This window comes from Vombatus ursinus, unplaced genomic scaffold (genome assembly GCF_900497805.2).
Source record: "Vombatus ursinus unplaced genomic scaffold, bare-nosed wombat genome assembly UNPS02009205.1, whole genome shotgun sequence".
NCBI lineage: Eukaryota > Metazoa > Chordata > Mammalia > Diprotodontia > Vombatidae > Vombatus > Vombatus ursinus.
In genome coordinates this window covers 23238110-23251619 of record NW_020948983.1, presented here as the reverse complement: position 1 = coordinate 23251619, position 13510 = coordinate 23238110, and the positions used below count along the sequence as shown (strand labels likewise).

At 37.9% G+C, this 13510-nt stretch overlaps 1 protein-coding gene across 2 annotated transcripts in view; it reads right to left on the bottom strand.

Annotated features, from left to right (window-relative positions):
• Positions 1-13510, bottom strand: part of EFL1 (elongation factor like GTPase 1) — a 207480-nt gene that overhangs the window by 182258 nt on the left and 11712 nt on the right. For both annotated transcript variants that reach the window (XM_027852151.1, XM_027852152.1), the window contains exon 4: positions 12683-12767. In XM_027852151.1, coding sequence (XP_027707952.1) covers positions 12683-12767 — 85 coding nt within the window. The remainder of the gene's footprint in view (positions 1-12682; positions 12768-13510) is intronic.

The window sequence follows — 13510 nt, the reverse complement described above, 5'->3', positions numbered from 1 at the left end:
TTCCAATCTGTCTGGCATTCTATATGGGGCAAGTCCCTGCCTGACATTCTGACATTCAACTTAAAAGGATAACAAAGTTCAGGTCCCTCACAACTAAAATGGCCATGATAAACTGTAAAGGAAAGGGAATGAGGAGAGACAGACTGAAATTGTATCCCGCCAAGATCCTGATAGAAAACATCCTAAAACAAAAAAGTTGAAGTCTAAAACCTTGAGGAAATCTAAAGAGCAAATACAGGGGGATACCAAAATCCAAGAGCAGTCATAAGCTTTTAACGGTTTCTAGGGCCCAACAACTTGAGATAAGAATCTTTCAGACTTTCAAGTTTCCTTTATGAACAAGTTTCATATTGCCAATTCTCACATTTGTCCTTTGGTCATAATTAAGCATGAGGGCTCTAATTTCATAGCAAAAAGAAAAGTGGTAATTCTGTAAATCTGCGGAAAAAAAAAATCTGAAACTAAATATGCAGGTTCCCATTACTCTCAGCTCCTATGCCATAGCTGATAGGCAGCACTTCCTCCAAATAATAGTTTTCTATGAGATGAAGTCATAGATTCACAGAATCATAGTTTTAAAAAGAGATGGGCCCTTCAAGACCATTTAGTTTCAATCTCTGGTTTGGTTTTTTTTTTTTTTGGTGAGGCAGTCAGGGTTAAGTGACTTGCCCAGGGTCACACAGCTAGTTCAATCTCTGTCCTGCAAATGAGGAATGTGAGGCCTAGATAGGAGGGCTGATATGCACAATATCATAGAGCCAGTTAGTGATAAAACTGGAAGAACTCAAATTTCTTAATTCCCAATTGGAGGATCTTCAATATCACCCTGCCTTCTCAATTTATTTTCTGAGGGATCTCCTTTCAAAGGGAAAAACCACAGGATTTTACTGAAAGATCAAAGATGTGACTTATTTTCACATATGGCTTGTGAAATTGATCTCCCAACTTTATAGTCAAGCCTCATGTGCATCTATAATCAATCACAAGGAGGTGTTTTGGGTTTGTTCACTCACTTTAAGCCATCTTTGATAAAAAATTATTTGCTATGAAATTTATTTTCTTTTAGCCAAATCCATAAAATTTAAAAAGAGACAAATTTAACATTTAAAAAAACCTTTTTTCATATTATTCAGAAATAACAAAAATAAATACAATTCAGGTTGCTTTACAGAACTTAGAAATTTCAGAAGCTATTCTGCATCATAACATAATGGTGAGCATAGTAAACATAGTTACATTTCAATTTACTTTATGTCATACCAATTTGTTCTGATTCTTTTGTTACATTTATATGATACATATTACTTTAAAAAGATTTAGTCTTATATAGCCATCTTTTCTCTTGTCAACAAATTCTCTTCACCCAAAATTCTGAGAAATCCCTACTGCACTTCAGGTATAAAGGTGTTTCATTCAGTAATGAATAGAACCGTAGCTCTTTTTCACACAATTTCTCACACTTTATTAGGCCAAGCTTTGACTGTGGCCAGTTCTTCTGATTTCAGTGTTGGACTACTAACAGCAAAATAATACATTCGTTTCTCAAAGTTGGAAATACATCTCTGCTTAGGATATATAATAGCATTTTAAGTGAGTCCCAAGATAATACTATTCCAGTGACAGACTTTATTTATTCAAATACAATGTTCCAAACAATGATTGTCGGGAATAAGCTCCACAAATGTAACTTTCTTTCCATACATACCTTCAACAACTTGCAGAAATGAAGGGATTTCTACGTTATTCCTGCTGGTGCTCTATAGCAACTGCTTAACAACTAAAGGTTAACCCTTTAATGTTCAATGAAGAACCACATAGTAGGTCAGAGGCTCCATGAACAACTAAATGTTTTAACTACTTCATGGCCAGGATTTCTTTCCTATGTTGTGATAACTCTCTCAAATTCTAATATCATTTGTCTAGAGACATTTGAACCCTAATATCAGTTTCAAAAACCTGATGCAAAAAAACTGGTGGCTTTAAATAAAATGTAAGTATCTAATCACAGTATTAATATGAAGAAAAATGAGACAAAATTTTCAGAGAGTTTCACAGAATAGTTGAGTTAATACTGCACCAGTAAAGATAATGGGGACTCTTTATATAGAGATGACAGACTTAAAGAGAAGCAACACACAATCTCCTCTTTAAACACCAGTGAATATGTATGAGCAGTCTGTAAACTTCTTTAAAAGTGCTATATAAACATGATCTGAAGAGAGGGGAAGGAAAACAATGAGAAATCAAAGTGATTTTAAAAAGAGAGAAAGCAACAAAATTATCTATTCTTTTAAATCAAATAATGTCTTTTGGCTAAAAAATGGAAGAGTTATCACAGGACTGGAAAATGTCTAATTATCTTCTTTTATTTGATAAAAGGAAGAGAGTGCAGAGTTAGTCAACTAAAAGCCAACTAATTTGAATTCTATAGCACATTATTAAAGAGACAGTTGGTGTACATCTAGAAAAGGTAGTGGTGATTATGAAGATACAATCATTAAAATTATTTCTTAACAGACAACTTTATTTCCTTTTTAAAGTTTTTTTTAACAGAGGTCCTAAATAGGATGACAAGGGGAATAATATAGAGTTTATCAAGATTTTAACAAAGCATTTGACAAAATCTATAATGCTATTTTTCTGGAAATGATGGAAAGAAAATATTCAAGTCAGATAATGGTCAGTAAAGTATATTCATAACTAAAAAATAAATGTGATCTGCTGTTATATGAAATAACAAAATAATAACTAATTCTACAAAGCACATGAAAACCACTCTCATTACTTCATGTTCACACTACATAGATTTGATAGGATAGATGCTTAAGGGGACCAAGCAACCATCCAGTCCAACTCTTTCACTTTATAGGTGAAGGAACTGGCTTCAGAATGTTACTGTAACTCAACAAATATTTATCAGGTACTCCCTTCCAGGAAAGGCATTGTGTCGGGTGCTTTGGAATATATGAAAATAAATAAAACATAGTCTTTACCCTTGGGGAACATAATAATATAGAACAAATAAAGATACATATGTAAATGCTTTCCATACAAAGCAGAATATGAGAAATACCAGGAGAGGAGCATACCAAATACTCTTAAGAAGTTCTGAAGGAAGAAGCCATCACATTTATATCAGGAGACATAATAGAATATAGATGGAAGAGGGGGCCTCTGGGCTTGGAGGGCTGATGGGCAAGACTTGAACAGGCAGACAACCAGAGAAGAGGGAATTCTTGCAAGCAGAAACAGCATGGTGGAGACAAACAGGAATGAAGCAAAGAACCTGGCAGGAGCAGTGGCTAATCCAAGTCTGACGGAGCAGTAAGGTAGGGTTCACATAAGGGAATACTAGGAGACAAGGCTGGAAATACAGCTTAGCAATCAAATTGGAGGGGAGGGTCATGCTGAGAAGTTTTAATTTTATTCTGTAAGCAAAAGGAAGCACAGAAGGCTATGAAAAATACCACAAGAATAAAACCTATAAAACTTGACCATAAACTGGCCACGAGAGTGAGGTAGAAAGAAGAGTCAAAGGTGACAGCCTAAAATTCAAGCCTATATAACAGAAGAAATGGTACAATTAACAAAAGAAGGGAAGTTGGGAGGAAGGAGAAAGAGATAAAGATTTTAAAAGTCGCCCACATAAAGGAATCAAGTTCTCACAACTAGTGATAGTCTTGGATTCCGAATTCCTCATCCAATATTTATTTGATTTTATCCCTCATCAAATAACAGAAAACTAAATAACTTTATATTTGAGGTTTATTTGTGCCTAGCAGCAACTAAGTCGATAGAGTGCTGGGCCTGCAGTCAGAAAGACCAGAGTAAAAATCCAACTTCCATTTACTGTGTTTTTACTCCAGGCCAGTAAGTTACTTAACCTCTATCTGTAACAGTTTCCTCAACTGTAAAATAGAGATAATTTAGCACCTACCTCACAGGGTCATTGTGAGAATTAAATGAGATAACATTTGTAAAATGCTTAGCACAGTGCCAGGCCCACAGTAAGCTCTTAAATGCTTGTTCTTTCCCTTCTTCCCTCCTTTTCCTAATTAAAAAACAAAAACAAAAAAAAAACTACAACATAAAAAATAAATTATTTGTTAGTAACCAGAACGTGTATCTTCTACAGTAGCTAGCCTAGAATACATACACAGAAGGCATTTTTGGGGAGACAAAATTTTAAACTATGATAAGTGTGTTAAGAGTTTCCAACACCACCCTGAGAGTTAAGCACTGATTGCATTAACTCCTGCTACAGCATTCAGAAACAAAAGTCTCTGCCTTCTTCTGTTTGAACAACTTCTCTATTACAAAAGGAACAAGCTAACCACAAGCATTAAGCACATTTTAGCTTTCTAGGCAAAAGGAAAAACAGCTAAGGTGAGGAGGGGCAACCACAGTATCCAAAGGCAATATCTTCCAGATGAGATTCTCTATTACTATTAGAAAGGTGTTAAGAGAAAAGAATCTCTCACTCTCCCCCATGAGTCCTCTGGTCTTTCAGTAAGCCATGGAGAATCGTTTAAGGAGCCTATTCATATGTTACATGCACCAGCCAAAAGATCTCCTCTGTGACCAGTAAAATGATGAAGTGAAGCGTCCCCATTTCAAATGAGGTGAAATTACTAAAAAAAGTTCCCACCACCACTATTCATTAAACACAGACACAGATCCAAAAAGGAGGGCTTTCTTAAAATAAAGAGAAGTGAACAAATCAGTTCTCCTGAATGCCCCGGTTTGATTGGTTAAGAGGTTCACTGTTTCTAGACTATCCTAGACTCACTTCTGTGCCGTGCAGCTGCGCTCTGATCTGTCTTAGACCCTCTTGACATGCTGCTCTAAGTCCCTCTCTGGGGCCTAGGGCTTCTTCTTGATGATTAGTTGATTGATTGGTGAGAGCTCACCATATGCAGCATTTCTTATCCTTACTCCTTTCCATCTCTAGGCAAAACAATCAAACCAACACTACAATTCCTGGAAAGGGCTGTTAATCAATTACCATATTTTCCAGACCAAATCACCCTCTCTGGACAACACTTTTTTTTTAGAATGTAGGTTCCCTGAGGGTCTTGCTTTTTATATTTGTAGCCCCAGCCCTCAGCACAGTACTCAGCCGTTGTCTACTGAGAATAGTAAGCCCCATCTTTTACTTTTGCCTTCATTTTTAAGAGGACATAAGGAAGTCAATTACTTCTTTCCTTAATTTTAAAGGGTGAAAACAAAACATTTGAAGAAAATAATGCATGTCCACAGTTTTGTTCAAATTTTTTATCTTAAAGTTTCTTTATCAAAAGATATGAATCATCTTGGGTATACCATAAGAATCTTGGAAAAAAACCTCTTAAGAAAATGGAAACAAGAACTGCATACAGAGAACATTTCTTTCCCTCTGTTAAAGTAAGAAAAGTGGGCGAGTGGGACAGCCCACAACTATTGCCAATGAGTCTGTAACAGTGTGGAAATATGTCATACCTCTCCAACCTGGTCTTTAGAATTACCAAGCTGCAGACCCAAGAACCTGGTCATAAAACAGGAGCAAAAGGCCCCTAATAAAACTCTCGATTATTATAAAAAGGAACCAATTTGGAAAATGTGGTTCAGTTGGTCATCCTAGTCTCAGTATGAGAATGTTGAGTATAAGAAGGTTCAAAGGATAGAAGAGCACAGGTCTGGCAGATATATATGAGTTCTCCATAGCCTTGATTCTTAAAATCTAACCCCTGCTGGGATTCTTATGATCTAGCTACTGCTTACTCAGGTTTCAGACTCCTTAAGAGTCTGCCCAATATGATGGATGTTCTAATAAACCTTGTCTTTGGCTGAAAGAAGGCTTGGGTCGAATTCTTTCGGGCAGGACCCACATGTTGTGATTTTGGGGTCCCAGCACCCCTGAACCTCTAAACAGCATCATTTTGGTGGCCTGTACGGGGAAACTGCCTAACCCCAAGTTCTTCAGCCAAGACTGGAAGGTAAGTAAGCGTCCTCCCCCCCCTTTCTTGCTCTGCAGTTGAGGTCACTCGCCAAGCACCAAGGCTTGGAGGTGCTTTTCAGGCAGACAGTTACAAGGCTGTCTTGCACTCAGCCTGATGCTCTCAGGCTCTCAGTCCACTGGGTCGGTTCAAGGCCATGGACCTGGGTACACCTTCCACAGCATAGAGGACAAGGACGGATGCCCTATCCGGAAGTGTATGAATTCCCTCAGCGCTAGGGAAAACTGTAATTGCTTTTTGGTTCTCTGAGGCTTACTTACTCCCTTCCCTCTGCACCTCTGAATCCTCCTTCATGGAGGTTACAGAGAAAGAACAGCTACAAATATCTTGGCAGATTCTGGAGGTTTTGTGATTGATCATTAAGAAGTTTAGAACTCCTCCTTAGAATCCCGGTCACTCTTTTCTCCCACTTCCTTCACTTGAGTCAAGAGGGTATCTGTTAACCCCTCTCATAGGAGAAGACAGTTTCACCCTTTACCCCTCACTTTTGATTTCACCCTCCCCCACCTGGGGAAAAGGAAGGAAGGGGGAGGGACAGCAGCTACAGCATGGACCCCACTGGCAATGGCCTTGGGCTCTGGGGCAACCTTTGCCTGGAAGCATCACCCAGGTTCAGCACATCCTGCTCAAGGTAATGAAGCCAGCCTCCAAACTTGGGTAAGTACGCTCTTTTTAATTTGTAGTTTTAACTGTTAATGATGAAATGTTGATTCTCTGTGTAAAGTAATTTGGAAGTGCATTTAACAAAACAAGTCATCTGATTGGTAATGACTTTGTTTCAAGTTTCAAATTGGTGAACTTAACTTTCTGTATCAGTTATGTCAAGCAACTTTTCATAATTTGGTTACTGCTGAAATAATTTAGCTATGGTTGGTTATTGTTTTAATGTGTAAACTAGCCAAAAAGCTTGTTTGGGTTAGGTATGGCTTGCTGAGAATTTGCAAGTGTACAGAAATCTCTAATGATTGGCTTTTTACATTAGGATAAATTTAAGTTTGAGATGTAAATCCTGGAAAAGTTTTCCTAAGCTGTGATTAGTAAAACTTGCTGTTTGAGGTAAAAGCTAATAGGATTTTATTTTGAGTTGTCTGATGGGTCATAATCCATTGATAATCAATAATCCACCATCTGAGAGAAATGCCACAAGCTACTCAGAGAAGGTGATACTGGTGGGAAGTCAGCATTGGGAAAAGCTGAGAGGACAATTTTAGCCTCAGTCTAAGATGTGATCCTCCTGGCTCAGTCTCCCCATTATGTTCCTTTGAAAGGGAATGTTACCCACCTGGCTATTCCTGAGTCTGGCTATGAGGTAGATTTGGTACTGCATGGTTGAAAAACTGAATTATCTGAATCCAAATAGAGCTGAGGATGTTTTATCCTCTCAAAGTTGGGCCCCAAATCTAGTCCCTGCTTTATATCTGGGCCCTGCAGTTTTTCCTGTCAGATTTGTGTCTTCCAGACTATGGGCCATTCACCTACCGTTGGCAGCAAACAGCGGGTACCCGCCAATGTCCCCCCATCATTCCCTGGATGCAGCCTGTGCTCTGTTCCAGTCAATCTCCTCTTTTGGGACCCCCTCGAGGCAGGGACAGTTCTACGCCCCTTGCCAGCAGGAAGCAGTTTCAGAAGCCGAGACCTTTGCCCCTTACTCCAAAAGAATTTGGGTCCCATTTGTTTGAGGGAGGAATGATGGGGTTGGGATCTGGGCCCCAGAAAGGAAAAACCACGGACTTTCCCACATGGCCAAATCTCTGGTGTTCCCCTGAAGCTATAATCCCATCAACTGGACTTTCATTGTGGACCTCCCTATGGCCCCAGGCCATTTTTCCATTTTCCCTTGGCCACTAGGTCCAGGTCCCTGGAATTCTATTACCTCATAGACTACTTGGCCACTCCTAGATCCCTCCCATAGTCTTTTTGTATATAAGGTCCATCTTGTCTCCATTAAGATGCTCAGATTCTTATAATCTAGCCATTGCTGGAATTCTTAAAATCTAGCCACTGCTTACCCAGGTTTCAAACTCCTTAAGAGTCTGCCCAATATGACGGATGTTCTAATAAACCTTGTCTTTGGCTGAAAAAAAAAAAAAAAGCACTAAACTAAAGCTCACAATACTGCAAATGAAAACTTTAGAGAATGGGCATCTGTGCATCATGCATACTTTTGCAGGCTAAGAATACAGTTACAAGACGATATGAAATGGAAAACTCATATCTGTTTTAGATGCTGATGTAAAGAACAAACATTTTAAAATGTTCAATCTTTTAAGCTAACATGTTACCTTCACCATAAAAGCACTGTTGGACACCTGAGCACAAACCACACCCCTGGAGCAGGTCCTAATTGGCATTGTGCAGTGGAAATGGGCACTGGATTCAAAGTCTCAAGGCCTGAGTTCAAATCTCAGCCCTACCAACTGACTGGTCAATTGACCATTTGCTCTTTTGTAAACTGGGGGTGTCAGCAGTTCTATTCCTTAGCTTATAAAGAGACAGCAGGGTAGAACAGATGGAGTGATAGACCTGGAGTCAGAAAGACATAGGTTCAAAACCTACCTCTGCAGAGCTCACGATTTAGGAGACAGAGCAAGTCATAGCACTCTCCGAGTTTATGACTCCAAGACCTATGTACTAAGGTACACCAAAGACAGAAGGTGATTCACACATGGACAAAATTGCAGATCCTTTACAGGACACTCTGCTTCAGACTCATTGTGGGGGTCAAATGAAGAAAATGTCTGCAAAGCACTCTGTGATCTGCACAGTGCTATACAAACATGAGGATGGTAGGGATGCTGCCACACTATTGCTGTTGGCCTCCCCAGTTTTAAACCTTGTCTTTTTCCCTCCAATCCCAACACATACTGCACGGCACCACCACCAGATTTACCTTCCTAAAACATCACTTCCATCATGTCACTCCCTAGCTTAGAGTCCACAATGTATCTTGTTCACCTGTCAGATGAAACCCAAACTCCAAATCCAAGGATAACAGCAGATAAAAATTGTTTATTTCAAAGTCATGGTTACTGATGTCCATTTCTCTCTAAGTAGAGTTCCGCAAATAAGTTTGGCCACAGAATACTTTTTGGCTTGAAATATTCTGACAAAACTTTAAATACTCTTCAGAAGATTTCAAGAAAATAAATACCAACAGGGGAATGGAGAATTTTCAGAATTAGAGGTTGTTAAGCTTTTTCATAATCCCTAAAATTATCACACATAATAAATATTTTTATATATAATTTAAATTTACCATATTATCATTAGCAGGAATGCTAATCTTCTCACAGAACACTCAAAATTTGGAGACAAAGGATCTATCTATAAGTCTCAGCTTAGCCACTTACAATCTGTGACCATGGGCAAGTCAATTCACCTCTATGAGCCTCAGTTTCCTCATTTATAAAATGGTATAGCATTTTATACTTCACAGGGGCACTATGAAGAAACCTTAAAGAGCTACATAGATGTGAATTATTATTATTGCAATTATTTCTTCATATTTTATGAAACAAATTCTGCAGGTGACAGTTTGAGGAAATAACATGGTCAAGTACAAAGGCTGCTCATTTAATCTCAAATCAGAGGACCTGGGTTTGAGTTCCACTTGTGCAATCTACTAGCTGTATGACTTAAAGCAAGTCACCCCCTTTTAGTCTCAGCTTCCTCCTCTGTATGGGAGGGCTGGGCTAGATCAGTGGTATCAAACTCACTGCCACCTGAACTAGATTAAAGTGTAATTACAAATGTTTAACAAAATAAACAAAAATACTGATAAAGTTAATTTGAGATTTTCTCAGTTAATATGTGACCCACAAGGTTACATTTTTATTTTTCTATTCTATAACATCCAATTCTACTCTTCCAACTCTCAATCTACAATACTAAAATGCTGGTTATAAGGTTTAAGAAAGTCAATGAATAAAATATCTTCAACCTATTAATTAGGTGAAATCTAGGATCTTACTAAGCAGATACCATCGATAATTCAACCAATATTTACCAAGCCAGGAACTGCACTAGATACTATTTTATTACTAAGTAAATAAAAATCTGCTCATGTTAAAGCAATTCAAGACACTTACTAAATAATGATGATGAAAGACAATTATCTGGCCATGAAGCCAAAGATTATTGAGAAAACTAGGGTCTATTAGCAAAAAATCACTTAATCTTTAAGAGTACATATTTGTGTCTAACAGTAGCCATTTCTAAGATGGGGGGGAAGTTACATGATAACTGTTATATATTTTAGAGAAATAGCAAGTTGTACATAATAGACTAGCAGTTTCATGTATAATCATCTTTTTTCATTCTACTACGTTAAGGAAATGTTTGTTTTTTCACAAATGAAAAATAAATTTTTTAAAAGAGTCTAAGTCAATGGTTCTCAAAGGGAACACCTCCAGTTTTGTTACACATGGGCTGAAAATTGTATAAAACTTACACTTGCACATGTCATGCTAACTTTTAAAAGGCAGCTTTAAAAAATTACAAAAACATATCCTATGCAACATCTCTCTGCCTTACTCTGTTAATTGGCTTCTTTCCTAAAGCCTTTTAAAGAATTTTTTAACACAGTCACCTTCTAATTCAAATGTTTTTAGACATTAAGTCCATTCTAACTTTTTTGATCTGTAACATTCCTGATTTTCTTTTTTTTTTAGGCATTTAGCTTTATACTTCTATTCTGCCTCTTTATATCTTATAAAATTGATTCACTCAACAAACATTTACTGAGCACACAATGTGCCTGGTGCTATGCTAAGTGATAAGGGAAAGACAAACGTGTGTAAGGGTCCTGGCCCTCGAGAAATTAAGAATCAGAAGTGAAGACAGAACAAAAACACCAATAACTATGGTAGAATCTAATAACTGCCAGGGAAGAATTACAAACAAATAGATACAAGAATTCTGAGAAAGAGATTCCTTCCTATTGTGGGGAAGAGGGGAGAGAGGAAGACTGGGGTTGTTGTTTGTCTTCTGTTCTCAAAGAAGACCGTGACATCAGGGACATGATGCCATGACATGCAAATGAATTAGATTTAAGTGAGGAAAACTGTGCAAAGTCACCAGCCTCACTTTTTCCTCCAGAGTCATCTGGCTTCAGTGGCAAGATATAGATCAGGATGACTGGAGATGGCGCTGGATGCAGTGGGGGATGCATTTGGCCTTTTTGTCTTAGTTTGTCTGATGCAATGCCCATTCAGTGGTTAAGGCTAGGTAAGAAATGAGACAGAGAATGGCCTCTTGTACCCAGTCCAAAAAAAAAAATCAATCTGGGAAGGGAAGACCCTCAGGGTTTCTGACTAAAACAGAAACAATTGCTATTTACATTCACTCAGAGTCAATCAGGGCCCAAATAATGATGAAGTGTGGCTTGGCCTGGGACCTATTATTGGCCAATCAACGACAGCCAGAGTGATTTGGATTTAAGGCAGGCCTGCACAACATATGTAAATGATTTTAGGCAGCCCTCCAAAAATGCATGGTTGCCAGTGCCCATTCTCCTGTTACCCACCACCATCAATCTGTCTCTAGTCTAACCTATCTGTGGTCAGAAGAAACTTAGCCTATTTTAATTTTGGTCCCCTATCTACTGCAAAGTTGTGCAGGTCTAGTTTAAGGCATGGTCCTTAAGAAAAAAAATTAGCCTATAAACCCCAAGATATCTTGTGAGGTTTCAGTGGTCAAAATTTACATTCCTTTGGGCAGAGCACCCGCAGGTAAGGGTATGATACCCTATGTGGACAGAGGGAAGGGAAGGAAGGAAGGAAGGAAGGAAGACTGGGGAAAGTAGGATTTGATGTGGCCTTTAAAAAACAGAGTAGGAGTGACAGACCCCAGGAGAAAGAAAGAAAAAAGGCTTCTTTGCAGCACTCTCCTCTTCCTACCAGTCTTTAGATGGGCAGAGATAACTTAAAAGCTTGTCCCTCAACCACTGTCCTCTTCTGCCTTCTTACTTTTTTTTTGATGGTGCTTGTAACTTCATTGGTGTAGGGAACTCAAGAGTGAGGATCTTCCTCTGTCAACGCTGGTTACTACCTGCTCTGCAACTTATCTGTCTCAGGGAGTTGTGAAAGGTTGAGTGATTTGTCTAGGGTCATAGATCCAGCATATGTTACAGATAGGACTTGAACCCAGGTCTCATTATCAACTGATATCTCTTACTATTATAGTGTAACCGTAACAGGTTTACTTCCTTCCATGACCTATACATGTGCTAGTTTTTTTCTGTGACCATACAGATATTCCATAAAGTGGAAATAAAGGAAGGACCCTTTCAGCAGAAGTAGGCATCTGATAGACAGGTGCTATGCAGTGCTAATGTACAGGAAAATCACCACCAGAAAGTGCTTTATCACTCTTCCCCTATGTTGTCTGATGACAGCTTCAATATCTTCCTCTTTCTCATTTTCACCCACCAAAAATTCTAGTTTTATGTCTTCAATACTACACTAGAGTTATTTTTACAGATTTCATAGAATGACAACAGCCCTACAAGTCTATTGAGAAATAAGCATTAATTGAGAAATAGATTACTTCAAGAGACAATCATCAATTTAAAGTGTTTTAATTTTTCAAAAAAGGAATGGCTATAATGAGCAAATTAATTCAAAAGGGAAACAAAAAAAAAATCAAAAGACTAAATTATGTGGTCTGTAATGTAACGTTAGATTTACCTTTTTCATAGTGTAGGGAAATGGCACTCGATTTCATGGTGATTCCTCGAATCTGTTCATCTTCTCGGCTATCCATATATCTTAACTAAAAAACAAAAAAAAAAACCCAACAGCTTACATACACAAACACTACACACACATACGTGTATGTATGTATTCACCTCATTGATTTAAAGTGTAATATGGTGAATGGTGGGTTTTTATAGCAAAATGTTTTTTTTTACTATGTAATTTAAATTGAATTCAGAAATTTTAAAAATTAATAGAATTAACAAATAAAACAAATTGAAGTATGTAAAACTTTACTATTACTACTGGGAAAAAAATTTGCACTTACTACACATTTTCCCAAAATTAATTTTAATCTTCCATTTTACTCTAATACCTGATGTGAGGTATTTTACACACATGAACATTTAGAAACTGGGAACAAAAGAATTTCTTCTATTATTCAATATCATTACTAGTATTGGTTCCAGTATAATTGTTTTAAAGCAAACTGTTTTAAACTGCTTGAGTTTATTAGGGAAATACTGTATCTGGCTTCACCCACATTCACTGGTGAGGCCTCTTTCTTTTGCTAGAAACAGTGGCTAAGAATAGTGCCTAATGTGATTCTACTATCACCACCTAAACTCCCACAGCTTCTTCTGACCTGTAAATAGAGGCAATCTCTAAGACCCAAATCCTTGATCATCTCCCCTTCTTTATTTACATGTTCTTTCTCAGAGAGCTGACCCATTTTTATGCTTTCAACTACCACCTCTATCATGATGATATTTTCAAAGCTACACAGGAGATTTTTGTCATTCTCTGAGGACAGACTCT